We start from the raw sequence: 22,279 nt of genomic DNA on the forward strand, positions 1-22,279 counted from the left end.
TAAAAATATCCAATGCTGCTTAGAAACTTGATGGAACATTGTAATCATTAAAACTTAGTTTATCCTTTTACAAGCCTCGATGCTCCTTGTTCATTTTTGCTGAAAACCAGAGCTTTCTACCAGTTTAAAAAAGGCAAAACTCCATTTAGCATGCAGGAAGCAGGAAAATGTTTGAAGCACAAACAACATATTAGTGCTGTCGGCTACTATTAATTAATTGCTATCTTTGTTTCAATGTGAAGCTGCGATAAGCTATGAATTCTAGGGGAAGAGCAAAAAATGACAATTAAGAGAGAGATTCGGGTCAAAATCAACTTTAAAATATCTCGCCACCAATAATTTCCGTGCATTTACATTCACATTGAAGAAAGCTATCATCATTTTGGCTGTCTCTGCAGTTGTTATAGATGGACTGACAAGATAAAGTACAAGATAAAAACATTCAATATGGTATACACTAGCTGTTGAATTTCCATGCCAAATGTGTCATCAATTCTTGCAAAGAATGAATCAACCCAAATTTTAACAATCCTATAGATCATCTCATAATAATGTGCAACTCAATATCTTCTTCTGGCAGGACTCCTTGAGCGATGTCCACGGGGAGACCTAAAATTTCAGTAAGAAACGTCCAAAAGAAAGAACTTAGTACAATTCCATTTCCTTAAATGGTAGCTGGAACGAAATTTGACCATCACATACCTCCGCCGATTGTTTCTGCGTCTAAACGGACCGTTGCTGAAGGCCCAATCAACAGATATAGTTTGAGTCAATAATTCGGCACCATTGAGATTTGCTATTGCAGCTTGAGCTTCATTGTATGTTTCATACTCTATCAATGCATATCCCTGTAACAGCACACCAACATTCCAAGCAATGACCAGATATTTCAAAGCTGTTATGCAAAGGACTACATCCGAGAACAATTGCATATAAATATACAAACAGTTGAACAACTCAGCATTAAAATAGTAATTAGCACAAAAATATTTGAAACTGCATTATGACTATGTTCCATTTAGCAAGCACTGCCTTCAAAAATCTATATTGTCACTAACATTCCAGCAATGTCAAAGCTGCAATTCATTAATATGTTTAACTAAAGTAACAGCAATCACAGACTGTTTGCAGTGAAATTACTTGGGTTTTGCAATGTGATGGAATTTCTAAACAATCTTTTAAAACATTTCACTTATCAATTTGTGTAGAACAAGAAATTCCCTTAGAATTCAACCTGCATCATATCTTTTTCAAATATCGCTTCTTGCAGATAATAATGCTCTGATTGAAACATCGCATTCTGTTAATTATTGATTCCTCCAAACCATGTTATAATTGGAAAAAATGTCCTTCACTTCACTCCTATTTTTGACAGGTATGCATAAACAATTGCCTCATGATTTGGAGTAACATTCCAGAAATCTATAATTTTTGAGATTTCGGTCCTCAAAAGGTCCAGTACTCTTTGAAGTCTAGAAATATTGGTTTTCCTTGTCCGACGGACAAGTTATGTTTCTTGGAGGGGGCATTTTTCTTGAGCTCTCTACTTTTTAGCCCCTGGGAAGCATTAGTTCAGGCTTGGTTGTCAAGTATGACATCTCTTTTGGTGGGTACCATGGAAAAATGCGGTATGGGATAATTCATACTTAATTGTCGTAATACAAATTAATTATACATACCTATACATAAAGCTAAGACTTATTCAGAGTTAAAATCATAAATGTTATGAAGGACATCATAATATGTAGAGAGTAAAAATCAAGGCTGCCAGAATAAACAAAAAGTGAAACAATTTATATTACAAATACAGATATATCACTTGGGATTATTTATGATAAGTTGTTTCAACATCTAAAGGACACCAAAATCTAAACAATCATATATTTTTTCAAGAAGCAAGAGGGTAAAATTTGTTGCTAAAAGCAATGTTGCCTGTGCAACAAACACACAAGCTATTTTTGTCAAAAGGCTTTTTCTTTGCTTCTCCTGCAGGAATGAATCAAACAACATTATAAAAATGAATGTTGTTAAAAGTTTTTCAATGTTTCAAAAATAGCCCAACTCCAGAATCATGACAGGAACTGCTTCAAAAAATCATCTCTGACCTAGAATCATCTGGGTTTGTTCCTCGCTGAATCCTCAGGCAATTCAACTTGGAACACAATTTCAGGATGAATTGTACCTGGAATCACCCTATTCTCCTGATGATTCAGCATCTTAAGCAAACAAGTGAAAAGCCAGACTCATTGGAAGGTAATAGTCAACTGAAGTTGTCAAATAGACAAACAGTAAAAGCATGGAGCAGAACCCCAAGTCCAAATACACAATAGATACAAAACAGTGCTGAAATAGGGTAAACTACTTAACCAACATATCAAACTCGGGGAGAGCAAGTTCCAGGTGAATATAAACCAGTGAAACCTGAAAACTTGCAAGCCCCCCTCCCCCCCCAAAAAAAACAAAGCCTCAAGTACCCATTCCTGGGACATCCCCGCACTAGGTACTTGGGAGTATCAAGATACCCCGCTGCCGCTGGGTCAGGTATGATGGCCTGATTTTTCACTCACCCAATTTACGCAAGATAAAAAAAAGTCAGGAAGAAGTATGTTGAGAATAAGCTAGGGTTTATGAAAACTTTGTTAGCCCATAAGAAAAAACCCTAGGCAAGTTCTTTTCTCATTATTTTAAAAGCTCATGCAATATAATTTTTATCTTTACAAGGATGTATGTATTTTTCGTGCATGCGTTCTTATCCTAGGTTTTGAAATATTTATGCTATTATATTTCATGAAAGCTTCAAATGTGCTAAGTTATGAAGTGGTGAAGGCAATTAAGTTGAAAGTTATCACATGCTCACATCCAGCTGAAGTAACATCTGAAGTTGAGATGCGAAGCATTGATCGCGCCTTCGCATGTCAAAATCAAAAGGGTTAAAGTTGAGTCGCAAACATGTGAACAGGTTACGTGTGGCAGTTAAAGTTGATGTTGCAGCCTCGCACAGTTCTAGGTGATGCTAATGTTTTAAAACTGCGAAGCCATGAATGCTAATGAAGTGCACAGTCACAAGCTTTCATAAACACTTACAAAGCTAAGTTGCAAAGTTTCGGGGTAAAAGAAATGCTAAGTTAGCCAGCTAAGCCCACCATCACATGGTTAAGTTGAATGCCCAGTTTCCAAGTTGCGAAGGAGTGACAGAGTGAAATCTAAAGCATCACATGGTTGCAAGCATAAAATGTTCTCAGGAATTGACTGTGGCAAGGTTGCAAGGTGTTAGAAGTTAAAGGCTTGTTGCAAAGTCGCGGCAGTCACAAAGGTATGATTAAATGTAGATGGGAAGCTGCAATTGAATGAGAAACAAAGGGTTCACAACATCGCAAGCCATGTTGTAGCAAAGAGAAATTCTGATGCGAAGTGGCGAAATGGTCTTGTTTCCAGCTGTCGCACCTGTAAGTTTTTAAGCATAAAACGGCTTTTCAACAGTAAAATCTGAGCTGGATGAAGATGCGATGAACTAGATGTACGAAAATCTGAAAAGGCAAAGGCGTGGATTTGACCTGTAATTGAAAGATAGGTAGGTTTTCAAGCGTGCCACCCTTAAATGCTAATTAAAGTTACGCTCTCATCACAGAAGTTGATAGCCTAGAAAGAAATAGGTTGTTATTACAGTTTTCTCAATTGTCTGAATTTTCTGAGCAATTTCAAAGTGCAGAAGTGATCTTTGAGTGATTTTTATCTAACTAGCATACAAAATCAGCGAAGAAAATTGCAGAAATGGACCAAAGAGAAGGAGATTTGATTGCATAGGCAGTAATTGAAGTACCAGATACACCACCAAGGGCTCCCAGCACGTTCGTAGAAGAATGGATGCACATCTTGCCTAGTTCCACAAATGCTCAAAATGCCAATGACCTCGCGTCCAAAGACCCATATGCAATGTGCAGAGATGTCATTGTCCCTGACAGAAACAGGAATGAATTGTTCTAGTTTTTCTATAAAAACAGAGTGAAAGAATTTCCAATTGCAACCCTTGGGTAAGAAATTTGGGAAAATTGATAGTGCCAGAAGCATTTGTGGACGTAGATTTGGTGAAGGCATTAATCAGATGTTATAATCCTGTAAGTAAGTCATTCCACAGGGAGGATAAAAGTGTTTTTCTAGCATTGGATAAATATACATTCATAGAGGCATTTGATTTGGGGGGACCTATGTCATTGCCCATTGATATTTAAGAATTGAACGGGAATTTCAAAAAACATAAGAGTTTTTTCTATGGGTAAGAACATGACCCAGCACATTCCCAAGGTGAAGGAGGTATGAGAGATATTGAAGAAATCATGCCCTTGGATTTCTTTCAAAGTTATTTTCAAAATACTGTGTTTGGGATTGACAAAGCCCTAAGTACAGATGGAACCATGAACGCTTCAGGAGCATACTATGTCATGGCTTTAAATAATCAAGACCCCAATCTCTATATAGGATGTGATTTTGTAGAATAAATCATAGAGAATATTCACAAAGAAATCACTGCTGCCCAACAAGGAGAATTTAAGGATTTCAAGTTCCCTCACTACTCTCTGCTCATGCACCTTATCTTGTCAAAAAATGATGACATATTTGATCAAAGCTTCTTCAAGTCAACACAAGAGTGGGGAGAGAGGTTGCCAATGCAAAGATGGACACGGGGATGGCAAATGTATTATCTGTATTCAAATGTTATATCTTTCTATAATGATTTTGTTCATCCAGTTTTGAAAATGATAGGTTATTGAAAGAGTTCCTAGAAATGTTAGGAAGATTGTTAGACCTAAATGGTGCTTTGATGTTGGAAAACAATTGACTCATGACTAGGGTAGTGTTTTCTTATTTGAAGAATATACTGTTATAAGGATTTTTGGATGTACTCAGCCACCCCACATTTTGCCAAAATATGTTCCTGAGAGGTTAGGGTTGATAGAAATATTTTGGCACTTGATTTCTTTGAATAGGGAATATTTATGAAAGGGTGTCAAGAAGGGAACATTTCTATGTAGATGCACTAAGGTAGGGGATTTTTGAAATTGGCAAGAATGTTATTGAGCAAACCAATGCATTTTTACAAAATTATAAAATGCCAATTGAGCTAGCCAGAAACTATGACCCCTGTAATGTAGTAAGGCATGCTTTGAAGAATATGAGAGGATATAATTTGCCCCCTACAAAGCCCATGTGGGAAGAGGATGCTATTGCTGATGTGTTGAGTGAGTATGTCTGCAAAGAAAGAATGGTCAAGTGCAGGGACGTTGTTGGCTATGAACAAGAAATGAGAAAGGCAGACACATCTTTTAAAGGGTTTTATCCTCATGAAGAATATTGGGCCAGATTAGATAAATGTATAGAGAATTTTGATGAATTAGTGTCTCAAGTCCCCGAAGCAATTAGAAAGAAGATTGAATAGGACTACTCTGATGATGAATACACAGTGGAGGTATCTGATGAAGAATATCAATCTGAAGAGGATCAACCCCAACAAGATGTTCTTGAGAGTTTTGTGTGAGCAGAACAGAGACACAAGAAGCAGAAAATGGTAGGAATACCTGATAAAGCTCAGCAGAAGGCTCTCCAGACCTTGCCAAGGCGGAGCAAATATTTTGATGATGTTAGAAGGAGATTCCTAATATCCCACGCATCTGAAGATGAGCAAAGGACAAAAAGGCTGCAATTAGAGGCACAAATGATTGATGACAGAATTATTGAGGTTAAGGAGTTTATGAATGATGACAATTTTATCAAGTCAAATGAATTCAAAAGCTTCCTTTTTAAAATAATGAGAAATGAAATAAAATTGTAGATGAAGCTTGGAGATTCAGATGAAGTAAATAATAGGTTGGTACAAAAGTTGCAGGAGTATGACCCTGCCTATGAAACCCTCACTGTTGAAGAGGCTAGAGATCTAGTCAGGAGAAGTGGAATGATTATATTCCTCAGATGGGATCTAAGCTCTTCTTTCCTATTAGATCAAATAAGAAGCCATGAGAAATCAGTTTCTTGTGAAGATGAAAACCAATATGGGGAGATGATGGGATCAGAGTTTAATGTGGATGCCCAAACAATGGCCATTTGGAGTTTAGCTCCAGAGGATGATAAGCCCACTCTCATGGAAATCAAAGAGTCCCCTAGGGGAAATGTTATATTTTGGCATGTGCAAACTACTTCTAGTGACCAAATCTTGGGAATGCATACTTCGGTAGCATTAATGGGTAAGCACAAGATGGACACTCTTCAGGCCCAACTTGAAAAAACATATGAAAATTTTATTAGGACAAGGAGCTATGAAGAAGAAATGAAGAAAACCTTTGTCCTATAGAAAAATGTCATTAAGTTGGAGATGTTGGTGTCATCATTGAAGAAATTTGTCAAAACTGTCACAGAAGTTCATGACAAAAATATGCAAACGAAGGGCCAGACTTTTGAAATAGAGGAAACATCACGCCAACTTATGGAAATTGATGTGGAAAAGCTAGGAGCCAGCACAGAAGCAAAAACCAAAGCTATGGCAAATTTCTTGATCCATATGATCAATGCATTGAAGATAGTTTTACAAAATGTACATGGCAGCTACATTGCATTGGAAGGAGTGGAATACAAGTGTGCAGAAGCCATTGCTCTGTCATCTCCACTTTTCAACACATGGGGCCCATACATTCAATTTTTGATAGTATAATTGCTATACTCCCCCAAAAGAAAAGCTTACCAAAGGCAACCATTGTGAGTACAAGAAAAGCCATCCATAAGGTGAGAGATCTCAATGGTTTCTTTGGAGGGAAGATGCAGCTAGTCCAAAATAAGATGAAAACAATTGTTGCCGGGACACCAAATTTTGTGCCTACAATTTTGGACAATGAGGGCAAAATAAACTACTGGGTTGAATGGTCATCATCTTTTGACAATATTCTTGATCATCCCAAGTTCTTATCTTTGTATTTGTTTTTTAATCAAGATTTTGACGAGTGTCCTCCCATCTGAAGCTTGTTGCAATCCTTTCTATAAAAAGATTCCCAAGATGTGGAGTAGAGGTCTGAATTTCATGTAATTTTGAAATTTATGCTATTGTTGTCAGTCCATTAAGTCTCTTGTGAACTTTATGATGTATTCTCATCTAAGTTTGAGAATATAAGTGAATATTGAAGGATTTGTTGTCTTATTTTGTAGGTCTCTGTAGTTTTACCAGCATTCTTGCAATTTTCAATGAAAATTAAAGCAAAGGAAAAATTTCTGCCATATTTTTGTCTTTGAATTTTGCCTCCATTGTTGTGTACTGGTTATCTTGGGATTGTGTAAGCAAGTTTTATGCAATTTAATGAAATTAGAATAGGTTGTATATCAATTTGTTATTGCTTTTAATTCAAGAAATTAAGTAAATGCTTCAATAAATTGATAAGGGTTTCCAGTTATATAGCAAGGATATTCATAAGAATGGGTTTTAGGACAATTCCTAATAAGATTAATTGTAATGCAATTAATTAGTTCAAAATGTTTTGTTGGGTAAACTCTGAATCCGAATGGATAGGGCATTGGTCATACATTCAAGTTACATGTTGACGAAGTCATCAACACTTATTTGCAGTAATCTCTTGAGTGTCACTGTTAGCTACTATTGTCAAGGATTAATTGCAGAATATAGAAGATATATGACCACTGTCTGATTTAGAGGGATAGATCTAGAAAAGAGAGGTATCAATTGAATGGACTGTAAGAAGATTGCCAAATAATCAATTATATGACCAATATATCCCTAAGGTGCACCCGCCTAAGCTTTGCAGAGCTTGAAGAGTAGAGAATCTTGGTGATTCTATTGAAGTTGGAACCAGATCTGGAATTTTCTCAGTTAAGAATAGGAAGTAGCTAAGCCCTTAGACTGAGATAAATCATCTGAATACTAGTATCGGGCCTTTTCTGCCTGTTAGTCTTGAAAAACACCAACAGGGTACTTGAATTTCTATTTGATTTTTTATTTTGAATATTCAATGGTTCTGGTTTGTGTTGTAATTTTGCTATGTTCGAATATTTCAATGTTAAACTGAAACATCATTTCATAACTAGCACTTCAAATTATACATGTACAACATACAGCACCCCGTCTGTCCACCCACCTCCCGCCACTGTCCCGAAATTGAGGCCGTTTGTCCACCCATCTCAGAAACTAGTCCTGACATTGTGTTACATTGATATAAACAAACATATTAAACTCACTGAGAGCAAGTTCCATGTGAATATAACTCAAAATCAGAAAAAGTCCTCTCTATCATGAAATATAAAGCCCAAGGCAGCTGTGCAAGAAAAATTTACCAGAAAAAAGGTCCTTGGAAGTTGATTTTGTGATCAATCAGAAGTATATCTGATGAGGAATTTGGAACCCAATTATCAATCAGAAAAAGTAATGAGAATCAAAGCTAAGCTTAAACATTGGAACAAGGTCTGCGCCAGCATCTTCCAGGAAAGGCAGGCAGTTAGAATCTTAGCTTGGCTAGCTTGCATAAGTACATCCTGCGTGGCTTTAAGTCTAATATTGAAATTAAAGAGCAAAGTTCAGCATAAGGAGTTTAAAAAATGCTCCAGAGACAGCCAGCTGAAAGCTTGGGAAAAGATTAACCTTAATCAAATCTATTCTCAAACTGAGAAAGGGATAAGAAAAGAAAGCCACTGGAATCACTGCTTGGCAGCTTACAATGAGTGATGCACTAGAGTGGCTACAAATCTAATATTGATGCTGAAGAATTCAAGTAAAAAAGAGTAAAATTAAGAATATTCACAAAAGGATATGTATTCTAGGCAGGAGCTTGAAAGCTGGAGATAAAATTTACAGCTATTTTAAACAAAAAGGTGATAAAGAGATTAGAATTAAAAATAAAATCACATCTAGGAACTTCAAATTGTTCAGGTACAATTCAGATTTTCTTTAGAACATTTCATTCTATGCTGAATTCCTATGGCACGCTTCTTCAATACTCTGATACAGGCAGAAAACATTAATAGGAAATGTTCCTAGTGGATTTTATCTCTAAAATAACAACAGAAGTAAAATAAAATGTAGATTTCAACATCGCTGTTATAAATGCAGAGTTGGAAAGGCAATTTATCATCACCCTAATCACAATTCTCATCCTGGACATGTAAGATTAAACAATGACATTTAAGGACACATTTAACTAAGATAGTTGAGGATTCTGAAAGGATGAATAACAGTAACCTAATCTATCTTGATCCCAAAAGAATCACTTTATATTTTTTGGTGATTACAGATGAGTGGTTCTTGGAAAAACCAGCAGCTACAAGGTACCGATCAAAGTCACTAAAATAACTTGTCTGAATCTTATCTCAGAAGGGCAAAAAATGTTGTGGCACAAATCACCCTATTCTGCTTAAAATGATCATGGCACAAGAACCAATCCTTTCAATAGTGGGAAAAAAAAACTGGCAGTCAATCAAATCGAATATTTCAAGTGAAAATAGAGTAAATTGATAATTTAATTTTTCCCCCATTGGTGTTAGGGGTCTTCAGTTAAAAACTTAAATAGTGTAATGTACCCATTTTGACAGAAAAATCTGTCAGAAGCATAGATGATTGTGTTTGAAGTTTTTGCAAGATAGATAGGACTGAAATATAATGGATCTGTGGTCAGCTTGTTAGATCTGCACTGGACTGGGATAAGGCAGTCACTTTAACTGTTTGATTTCTGTTTTGATTGGAGTGGCTTTGACAGTTGAATTTTTAGATATTAATATTGATCAAGGACAGCTCAGTTATGTGCCGAAATTGAGTAAGAAACTGCTCAGTTAACACTTCTTAGTTAAGTGCTGAATTAAGTGTGAACTAACTTCCATATTAAGGATTGTTAAAAGTTACAGAGCATAAAAGCAGAAGAGAAAACACCATCAGAAACTTAACAGACATTCAACTTCCATTTCAGGGTTTGTGGCATTTCTAAAGCAGTTAGGCACTTTGCAAATGAAACCCTTCATGCATGAACTAATAATCTTGGAATATTTTTTTGTTTGTTATTTGTGCAATTAGTAAGCATTATTTCACAGACTGAACTAATTGATCAGCATACTTCTCAGAATTGATGAATCATTGCCAACCATTCCTTTTGGCTATTCCTGTGCTCTCAGACAAGGAAACTCATTGACACCTTGTCTCTACATAGTTATATCAAAAGCCCTTGGAAGTTGCTTGAAGGGGTTTTAAGCCCAAAATTCCACAAAAGCACTTAAGCTTCACACATGCTTTGAATCTCTAATCAATCACTGATTGGTTAACACCACAATATTGTCAGAGCACCACCTAGCATTCTAGATTCAAATTGCATAAAGAAAATTTTGGTGGGTTTTAAAAACTTAAGTATCTTTTTTGTTGGAGGTAGCAGAAGCTCGTTGGCAACACTCAATCTTTTACATGATTTGGTATGAACAGTAATATTTTGGGAACAATTAATTGTCCTTTATTTGTTGCTTTAGGGACAATTGCTTATAAGGCTGCAATCTGAAATCTTGAGAAAGCCCAATCCCCAACTTCAAAACTCCTTTCACTATGGTGTTGGTCAACCTGCTGCCTCTTTTGATTTTGTGCCATGGCTAGATTCTCCTTAAAGCCTGAAAGTAAATGTTGATGATGATGCATGTGATCCTCTAAAGCCTGAACTCTTGGTGTCAGCCTCAATGATGATATGATGGATGGAAAATGATATCCATATTGGCCCATGAAAATTTTAATGAATTATGTAAGTGTTATACCACCATTCTACTAATGGTAACTCCCCATAGAGACTGCTTTATCTAAAGCGAGACAACATAGATACCCTTCCAAACACTTACTAGCAGCCTTTGTTTGCCCACAAGATTGGGGATCGTATGAAAAGCTACAAGCCAACTGTTTTACCAAACAAAAGAATAAGTTTGTCCAAAAATTACTAGCACCAATAGGATTGCTATTAATAACAATAAGTTAATAACCTAGGTGTACCATGAAGCTTTTCAATATTCTCCATAAATGGTATTGGCACTATACTTATGTAAAATGATGAGATAATACAATAAAATGAGCATATTTAGTGGGGTGATCCACCACTACCATGATAACATTCTTTCCTTAAACTCTTGTAAACCCTATGATGAAATTCATGGAGACCTCTTGCCGGCTAGTAATAAATAAAGACTGAAAAAGATGGTGTCTTAATTGTCTCACCTTTTCTTTGACATACCAAATATTGTGCCACAAATTTTTTATCCCCTTTAAGCCCTTCCCAAAACAAGTCTTAATTGATTTGATGATGTCTTCAACATAGTTTGCAGTCTTGGACTGGGCCCAGACTCAGCAAGGCCCCAACTCAGGACTTGGCAAAAACTCTGCAGAAATAGGGAGTTTTGCTTAGATCGAGTTTCTGAAGAGTCACAAGTCCAGGCCTCAACCATGGTGACACCAACCGGAAAATCATGAAGCACCATGGGAATCTTTTGTTTGTGAGTGGATTTCTTGCATGGGACTAATCATTCTTTATATTACAAAACATCTCCCTTCCAACCAAATTGTTTGAACAATTGGGATCACTCTTGTAACTATTGAATGAGATTACTTGTACCAACATCAATTTGTGACCTGCTTTGGCTTGTATTATTAAAATTGCACATAATAATACTTCATCCATCTCATCCTTCCTAGATAAGGCAACTACCTCAACATTTTTGACAACCCATTTTTGTTGCTATTCAAAAGAAAATATTTGTTCCAAAAAATATTTTAAGTTGTTACAGTCTGTCTTAACTTTAAAGAATCTCCACATTATGTATGGCTTTCATTGTTTTACAGCATGAAGAATAATTAAAAATTCCTTCAAATAAATGATTTAGTTGATTTAAACAAGTTAATTGACAACTCTCAAAAGCAATAGACCTACCTTCATGATGAGGATTGCCCGTATAACATTACCCGACACATCACACGCCACAATTAAAATAATTGATTCTCTGGAGTAGTACACATAGCCTCCTTCAATCTCTCAAACATTCTGCTATAAAGAATCCTCCTTCAATAGAGTTGTGAGAGGTGCTGCTATATGCCAAACGTTCTTCACAGATCTTCTATGATATCTGATCACTCCCAAAAAAAAAATCAATTTCTTGATGAATTTGAAAATAGGCCACTCTGTGATAGACAGAATTTTATTTGGATCAACCTTTATTCCTTCATGTGAAACTATGTGACCCAAGTACTCCATCTCTTTGAGACTAAAAGCAGCCATGGAAATTGATGCAGAGTGATCAATGGTTCTACAGATATCCTTAGGGTTTTCTTACAATACAAGGTTCTTAGGCAACTTCTCTCCAAGGTCTTGTATTCTCCAACCTTTCCTAGGTTGTGCTCACTTCTCCGCCTTGCCTAGGCACATGCCAAGTGTCCTTTCCCAATAGGCAATCTAATTCTGAAAGAGGGAAATTTTATATTCCTTCTTGAACCTTGAGCCCTTAAGAGCTACCTTAGACACCACTTCCACTTGCCAACCAAGATCTCACATCCTTCCAACTAGTGTGAGTGCTTTTCCCAACTCTTTTCCCTTTGACATGACCAAATGACACTATTTGAACTCACTCTCAAATACCCACAAGGCGATTTGAGTAATTATGCCTAGTAAGATACCTAATTCAATTCGCCCTCTTATTTAACTATTCTGGTTCCTAGTCCCAAATTTCCTTAACAACATCCAAATAAATCACTGATCCTGATACCCTTTTGGACCAACTCCAAAATTTCACAAAATGACATCTGGGCTTTAGAATTTTCTGGATCATCCAATTCTGCACCCAATCAAACCTACTAGGCCAAGTCACTTGGGATTTGATCAAAATCTTCACCAGTTGATTGATCCTATTAATCTGACTGCTTCATCTGTCCACACACACTCCAAGGAAAACTCCTATGCCTCCAAAGCACTCACATAAATCCTTTCTCCTTACATACAGCAACTTTTCTACCTTCTTGCTGGCTTGTCACATGTGGATGCCGAGGCAGAATTCAAGGATCGTTGCAACAAATTTGAAATCAAATGCATTTTATTATACATACAGAGACCTAACAGTCCCCACAAGATTGGCAGTCCCCACAAGATTGGCCTATTCCAATGGTGGAATGTCAGGTTAGGGATATGAAAAGACAAATCCTTATTTGAAAAGTTTTCTGAACCACTTCCCACAAAATGTGATAGTTTCCTCTTGTTTGTTAACCAATTGCACTCGAATCAAATGCAGTGTGTAGTTAACTCATTCCATTAACAAAACAGGGGAAGGAATCAAATAAATCAATCAATGCCTACTCATTCCAAACAATTAACGCACTGTGAAGATCAGGAAAACAGAGTTTTTGAGATCCCGAATTCTCCTCTTTGTTCCCAAAACTTCATGTTATGCCCAATCGACTACAACAGAATTATTAGGCATCCCATCAACCAAAAATTTAAACTGGCTAACTGTTGGGAGCGCCTAATTCCAGCTTTTTGATATTTCACAGGTTCCAATTAGTGGCTCAAAGCCATCTTTGCAAAATGGCAACACATGTGAGTAATGAGACCTTAAGTGTACTACTAGGACCAATTAGGCCGGTACAACCTGATTAAAATAATTACAACCTGATGACAGTCAATTAAGGCTCTAGATTTTTGATGTAATTAAATATTACTAATTACACTTTACTTAGATAATGCATTTGCATGTTAGTTGTCATGTAGATACCTAGGAGTTTGCATTCTATTTGACCACATGTTGTCTCACATCTCATTGTTTCTGAGCTACACCTTTGTGTTCCTATCACGTTATCATCCTCTCATTGTTGCACATACTTCGTTACACAAGGGAAGATGATCCAACTTTAGTGGATAGGTGGTTAAATCTTGCATAGTTGATAGCTTATCTCTATCATCACTCCTAGTTACCATGCATTGCCTATATATTTAGGCACATTTACATTGTATTTCATCTAAATATCTAAATTAGGCATTTAGCATTATACTCTTGATTATTATTGATTTAATCAATTGATCATCATTTTGCCTATCTCTCTTGTGCTATCTCGTGAGCTTCTAGATCTTGGCATTATATTTATTGCCTTGGGCAAATTCTTAAATTCTTACATTGTATCAAAGCCAAAGGAGTGCTTCATTGGATAGCCATTGGAGAGCATTTTGCTTCATCTTTTAGAGGGCCACGATTCAGATCTGGGATCAGCATTCTTTTGGGAGCGTCTAGTGCAAGATCAGACCTCACAATTGCATCCGAATGACCATTTCGGTGAATTTTGACCATAAATTTGCCTATGTTGGGCAAAAGTCCAATTTGTGGCTCGAGCTTGCGAAGCCCAGTCTGCAAATTGGTGGTACGAAATTCAGGGTTTTTTTATTCAATAAAATACTTTTAAAAAACAATGATTTGAATTTTGTTATTTTCTGTCAAAATTTTATTGTGCACTTTTCAGGCAAAATTGTGTTTGACCAAATTGGTCTTTGTACCTTGTGACAACTTGCAAAGAGTAGTATGTGTACAGTCAGACAGTAGTAGCATAGTGTGCTTGTCACTTTTGCATATTCGTGAGAAGCTTCATATTATAAAGGCCTTTGATACAATGACATGGGGAATGTGGGACTAAAAGTCCCACACACCCCGCAATGCCCGAGAGCTCAGCAATCTTTAAATCGGCGAGCACCTTACATAAACAGATCAGACAGCTCATCTAAAGTCAAATTGGAATGCCCATAGCCTGTGAACACCAGTCTGATCTGAATTGAGCATCTCAAATCAGACACAGAGAACGTTGTCAACCCTGCACTGGACCTCATACTTATGCGGCAGCTGCCTTCATTGTTGGGATCATTTTAACAGATCCAACTCTGTGCTTCACATCACATGCTAACATTAAGGAATTTGGTGTCTGATCTGCATTGAGCGATTCTCAATCCTGCACGCAATCCCCCAATCTGCACATTTCTGGCACAGCACAATTAGCCTGAGTCTCATTGAGCCATCTGATTTGTACACTGTCGAGTAGATCTGAATCTCTTTACTGCAATTCACTGAAGATCTGTCCACACTTGTCACCCCCCATCTCATTCTATCGAGATTCATTCTCCAGCACTCGGCATTGCCCACGAGCCCAATCTCTCACGTGATTTGTGGTCCGATCCAGATTAGCCTGTCTTCGTCCAACAAGAAGAGTACACTCAGTAAAGGGCATGTGGACTCTAGAGGCAGCCGAGTAAACATTGACCTTGAACACAACATTTTCCATATTAGACACCTCATACTCCAGACATCGGATCAAGTATCATTCCGCAAAACTAGTAATTTTCTTTTTAGAAAAATTGGATTTTCGTCAATTTTGAAAGAATACAATTTGACAGGTATTAAAGTGTCATTGAGCATGTTTTTTGTTTTGCTCTAACGAGCGGGAGTGTTGATTTTTCGAGGACCGTTGCAAATGTACCAAGCACTGCATGTTCAGTATGTGCGTTCCGAATGGCAGCAACCTCTAATTTATATGAGCCTAGGCTATAAGAGACATGTCCCATGAAGGGACATGTCTTGAAGAGACATGTCTATTCAATAATTAGATATTAACAAATAATATCTTATTTTAACTACACACACAAATATATGTATATATATAGAATACATATAATATATAAATCTCATACAAAGATATCACATATATATAACTTCGGTTTTACTCTCATGAGTTTATCCCACTACATATAATATATAAATCTCATACAAAGATATCACATATATATAACTTCGGTTTTACTCTCATGAGTTTATCCCACTGAAGCTATTAACGATTAACAATCCCTCTTAGCTAGGGAGGATAATCACAAAATAAATATTACACAAATGGTAATATGAGGTATGACAAGTTTTTAAAGGATATATTTGATCATGAGTATTGGTGTTCTAGAATATCAACACATGATATTCACCAAATACTCAAATGAGGTTTGATAGCAAATCTGGTATCATGAGTATTGGTTTCCCAAAATATTGACATTCAATATTCACCAAGTACTCAGAAAAAAAATTGATATCACATTTGATCTCATGAGTACTAGTCTCCCACAATACATGATATTCACCAATTACTCAAAAAATGTTTGATATCACATATGATATCATGAGTATTGGCCTCAATGAATAGCAATCATATTCACCAAATACTCTTTTGAGTAATGGCCTTCCAAAATGCTGAGATGCAAAATATTCACCAAATACTGTGATTAATGGCCTTCCAAAACATCAAGTCGTGTGATATTCACTAAGTACTCTATGAGTAATGGCCTTCCAGAACATCAAAATGCGTGATATTCACCAAGTACTCTATGTAATGGCCTTCTAGAATATCAATACGCAAAACATTCACCATGTACTCAAAAAAATGTTTATAAGGTATGTGTGCACGCATTCTCATAATGCTTACCACATCCACTATACAAAGTATAATCTATCATGATTTGCATAGACATCGTAAAAATCCATCATAATAGAAAATTAAGTTATTGTAAGATCGTCACCTTTCAGTATCTTCTGCAAATACAAGTGACATTATTTGGAAATCATCAATCATAGTCCTCTTGACAACTATAATTTATTGATCACTTGAAGAATCCATCACAACATGGTTTACTCCCTTTGAATCAATATGATAGGTCACTGAAGGTTAATTGAATTATATCCTCTATCTGCTGCCTCTCTTTCAAGGTTGCCTCTTTGAAAACCAAACTCCCTCTGAATCTAGTATCAATCTCCATTTTCCTACAAGAACATCTTTCAAAAAGACCAAAACAAATAACCCTTATAGTTCATATAAAAGTACAAATAAGAGATTAACTACAAAAATAAATAAAGGTAGTTCTCAAGATATAATAATTTGAAAATACTTATCTCTCTCATTATCTTGAATTCCACTTAGACTCATCTTCAAAGATCTCAACTATAATATTACTCGGTTGACAAGCATCTTCAAGAAAAGTATTAACGATCAGCTCCAAATGTTTTTATACAAATTCTTTAGAATTTTAACCATATCTCGTTTTGATTCAATTTCATAAAGAAATTTTGAAATGATCTAAATGAATAAGATGGCTCAGCTTCTACATCTGTGTTGTCTAAGGATCATCCACATATAGTTGTTGTGGTAACACTTGGCTTGATATATGTCCAAACATTTCTGTACACAGTTGAGTTTTAACAAACTCTTCCACATAATATTCACAACTTTTACAAAACTTTGAAATTGTACTTTTAGCTATGTCACAAATTTTAGACCCTTAAAAATATTTCATTTGAACCTTATCTCACCACCTGATTGGCTTGACATTTAAATGCTACTCTTCAATGAAAAGAATAACATATAAATAATAATAATAATACACGATGGCTAGCAGGGAATGTTATGATTGTCTCTTCGAATCTGGGCTAGACTTTGTTATCAATCTTCGAGTACTTGCATTACAATATTCAAATTCAATTATCAGCATGTCCCTTTGGCTATGGTGGGCTTCCTCAATAGTATTCAATGGCTGATTGTGTTTTTTTTTAAAGCCAATCTCATAATCAATCCTAGTCACTGTAACGGTTCATTATCGCTAACTATGTAATATTGATAGACCTTGTATATCATCTGTTCCATGTACAATCACATAAGATAGGATTATATATGGTCTGGTACAATCAATGCTAGGTTTTCTATTTTATTATTTCCTGTGTACTTGATGCTTCCTCCATCCAGTGTGCATCGTAACAAACCTGTGATTTCCATCTGATCTCAATAAATTGCAGACTGATGGATGGTATCTTATTACATTAGCTGATAAACATTGCCCAATAATCTTTTTACTATTGTGCGTATTATATCCATCCTCTGACCATTCTATGTTTGCCATTTATATATATTTCATTCAAATTACTAAATGATTCACTCCAAAGGCATGTTGAAGTTAGTCTATGAATGTAAAATGAAATTTTCTCTTAGATCCCCTACCGGCTTCACCGACTGATCTTTTGCACAATGAATTTAATTTAGATCACATACTGGCCTGGAATATACAAACTACATGAGCAACTGAATATACTCTTCATTTCGCCAAATTTGATCAAAGTGAGGAAGCATGGCTAAATTCAATTGTTGTGATCGATGAATTTGTTGGTGTACCATTGACAAAGAACTATCAAACAGATGATTCAACTCTTTCACATGGTTAGAGGAAATGCATGACAGAAACCTTAAGTCTTCATGAACATAAACTATCATTTATTTGTACAGCATATATTAGTTTCAATGCAAATAGTAATAAGTCTTAATGCTTCTTACATTTGCAACCTGCCTTGATACCATGTTGATATTTCGAGGATCGCTGCAGATGTACTGAGCACTGCATGTGCGGTTTGTGTGTTCCAAATGGCAGCAACCTCTAATTTATATGAGCAAAGGCTATATGAGACATGTCCCTTCATGGGACATGTATGAGACATGTCCCTTCATGGGACATGTCTATTCAATAAGATATTAACATATAATATCTTATTTTAACTACAAACACAAATATATATATATAACACATATATACATAAATCTCATACATAGATATATCACATATACATAACTTCAGTTTTAGTCTCATGAGTTTCTCCAACTGAAGCTATCAACGATTAACAGGGAGACCATCAAAGTCAACCTCTTGCCTAGATTGTCATCAAATTCCATTTAATATAACAGTCGTTTGACTGTCATAACTAGGTGATATTTTTATGCTTCAATGGTTGTTCGATCATCAAATTTAGTCCTACAGAATCGCTGACATCATCATGGCTTGCATAACCAGGCCCCTCACTATTTACATGTTCAATTTTGCAGTCCAAATTCAACAAGCCATAACTTGGTCATACAAACACTAGTTTTGAAGACATTTTTTTATTTTAGCCTAAATTTCCTTAATTTTTTGGTGGTGCAATTATTTTTTGATTTTGGTGGACAAGTTTTTCTGGAAGTGCAGCTTTTAGCAATTGTTCTTGTCCAATCCTTCATTTTACAACTTCAAAAGCTTTGTTCAAGCTTATACGGACACATTTTTAGGTGTTGTTTATTTGAAGTGCATAATTTTTAGAGAGCAATCCAGATTTGCTACCATAGAAGTCTTCTTTGGATGAAAATTTCACTTTCAGCTTTGGTCTATTTTGGCCTATTGGGTACTTGTACTTGCGTATCCTTTAGTGATCTAGTGTCCTAATTGTATTGAGTCTATTATTGCTTCACAGGTTTTGTTGTACTTGTCAAAATCAGATGTCCACTTTGGCCAGTTGAGCTAGTGGCAATTGTACTCGCACTACATTTAAAGTGCCACTATCATCTATTTAAGGGGGTGCTCTTTATTTCATTGAATTTTGTGAGGTACATTACTGATGTAATCATGGCAACACCACATCCCGTTGTACACTTAACTAGGGATAATTATGCATTATGGACAGAAGGCATCATCACACATCGTAGATGGCTTAATATCTTACCTCGTCTTTATGGACCCATTCACAGGCCAAAGACATATTCAAAGCAACTAGCTTGGATGAGTATAAATGAGCATATTTGTGCCATAATTTGTATGAGTCTCTCTTCTATGAGATATCATCAAGTCTACCGTACAGCCATGGATAATGATTCCCCTCACCTAGTTTGGAATATTATTTGGAAGCATTTTGGAGATCCAAATATTCCTCCAGTACCAACTCATCCAAATTACATATTGTCTCATTCCACTTGATGATGCAGATAATATTCCCCATGATGATGAAACATTAGAATTCATCACATTCCATTTAATATAACGGTCGTTTGGCTGTCATAACTAGGTGATATTTTCATGCTTCGATGGTTGTTCGATCATCAAATTTAGTCCTACAGAATTGCTGACATCATCATGGCTTGCATAACCAGCCCCCTCACTATTTACATGTTCAATTTTGTAGTCCAAATTCAACAAGCCATAACTTGGTCATACAAACACTAGTTTTGAAGACATTTTTTATTTTAGCCTAAATTTCCTTAATTTTTTGGTGGCGCAATTTTTTTTTGATTTTGTGGACAAGTTTTTTTGGAAGTGCAGCTTTTAGCAATTGTTATTGTCCAATCCTTCATTTTGCAACTTCAAAAGCTTTGTTCAAGCTTATACGGACACATTTTTAGGTGTTGTTTATTTAAAGTGCATAATTTTTAGAGAGCAATCCAAATTTGCTATTCATAGAAGTCTTCTTTGGATGAAAATTTTACTTTCAGCTTTGGTCTATTTTGGCCTATTGGGTACTTGTACTTGCGTATCCTTTAGTGATCTAGTGTCCTAATTGTATTGAGTCTATTATTGCTTCATAGTTTTTGTTGTACTTGTCAAAATCAGATGTCCACTTTGGCCAATTGAGCAAGTGGCAATTGTACTCGCACTACATATAAAGTGCCAATATCATCTATTTAAGGGGGTGCTCTTTATTTCATTGAATTTTGTGAGGTACAATATTGATGTAATCATGGCAACACCACATCCCGTTGTACACTTAACTAGGGATAATTATGCATTATGGACAGAAGGCACCATCACACATCGTAGATGGTTTAATATCTTACCTCGTCTTTATGGACTCATTCATGGGCCAAAGACATATTCGAAGCAACTATCTTGGCTGAGTATAAATGAGCATATTTGTGCTAAAATTTGTATGAGTCTCTCTTCCATGAGATATCATCGAGTCTACCGTACAGCCATGGACAATGATTCCCCTCACTAGTTTGGAATATTATTTAGGAGCATTTTGGAGATCCAAATATTCCTCTAGTACCAGCTCATCCAAATTACATATTGTGTCATTCCACTTGATGATGCAAATAAAATTCCCCATGATGATGAAACATTAGAGTTCATAACAGACCTTGCATTCAAAGAGAGTCTTGATGATCAAAAGCCTCAAGTTTTATCTCCTACTTGAGATCATATCTATTGTTGTTCATGATGATACTAGCATTCACAAAGCCATGGACTCAAGTGATTCAATGCTATAGGACATTCCTTGTCTTCTACAGCTCCTTGGAATGACTTCTTGCCAAACATTGTAGGTTTGTTTATGGAGTCCTACACTGAGGATTTGGAAGACACTGCTGATGACATTCATCTTCTCTTTGTTGAGGGTGATCCTTCTTTAGTTGTTGTGAGGGAACACTCTGACCCTCATCATTGTTCACTTGATCAATCCTTTGAGTTTAACATGATTGTGGATCCTTCGATACAGCAATTGGAGGTCTCCTTCACTTCAGAGAACACATTTCAGACTTTGGAGATTGGCATTCATCAGTCTTAAACTTCACTTGGGATGGCACATTGCATGCTTTCATACTCATGTGTTGGAGATTCCTATTCAATTTCCTAGGGCATCCTACATCTTAAGGGTTCTTCCTACTGATTGGGGAGGATTCTTTGATACACCTATTGCATCATTCGTAAATTCTTCCTACAGGGAGAAACATCATTTAGTTTTCTTGGTGCAGCTTCTACATTGATCCAAGAGCATCCATCATAGGTGTAGATTCTACATTGAAAAGGGGTCTTCTTTGCTTTTCTTCATCCTTTTCAGGAGACATTGTTGTCTTTGGAGTTTGAACCACATTCTTACATGGATCAATTACCATTGGTTCCTTGTTCGTCACCTTCTTCTATTGGGTTTGATCTTGATTGGTTTTTGACATCTTCATCAACCAAGGACATGGTGACACATCATCCGACTTCATAGACTTCATACTTCATTTGGATTCCCCTTCATTATATCCACAATGGGAAGTACTCTTGCTTTTGTACTCGTATCTTCTTCCAAAGGGGAGAAATGTTGTTTGTAGGCAGTGGGCTATCTTTTGTCTTCAAGCACTCGCCATTCTTGCAGGATATCATAGACTATGGGGGGGATACCGTATCTTCTTGTTTCATTCCTATAGAGGGATTCTATATTGTATATGCATGACGTATGTCATAATGGGTGGGGGGCGCGGGGGTGGGTGTATGTGTATCTTCCTTCTTTTTCATCTCTCTTTGTGGGAGGGTTTTCCCTCTTTCTCTAGATTATGAGAGATTGTATTGCAAATCTTTTGCACTTGCAGCTTGTACATGGGTACCTAACATGGCCTAGTAGTCGGGGCCCATCTTGCATTGTCATCTAGCTTTTGTGAGCTTAAGTGCAT

The 22,279-nt window shown here is 36.3% G+C and overlaps 1 protein-coding gene across 2 annotated transcripts in view; it reads right to left on the bottom strand.

Moving 5' to 3' along the window:
- Positions 1 to 298: 298 nt before the first annotated feature.
- LOC149539836 (RNA-binding protein Y14A-like) overlaps positions 299 to 22,279 on the bottom strand; it is a 52,378-nt gene continuing 30,397 nt past the window's right edge. For both annotated transcript variants that reach the window (XM_089801022.1, XM_089801023.1), the window contains 2 exons: positions 703 to 848; positions 299 to 609 (listed from right to left, as the gene is read on the bottom strand). In XM_089801022.1, coding sequence (XP_089657148.1) covers positions 561 to 609; positions 703 to 848 — 195 coding nt within the window. In that variant the 3' untranslated portion in view covers positions 299 to 560. The remainder of the gene's footprint in view (positions 610 to 702; positions 849 to 22,279) is intronic.

This window comes from Cupressus sempervirens, chromosome 9, assembly GCF_028749045.1.
Source record: "Cupressus sempervirens isolate cs-2001-9-10 chromosome 9, ASM2874904v1, whole genome shotgun sequence".
Classification (NCBI taxonomy): domain Eukaryota; kingdom Viridiplantae; phylum Streptophyta; class Pinopsida; order Cupressales; family Cupressaceae; genus Cupressus; species Cupressus sempervirens.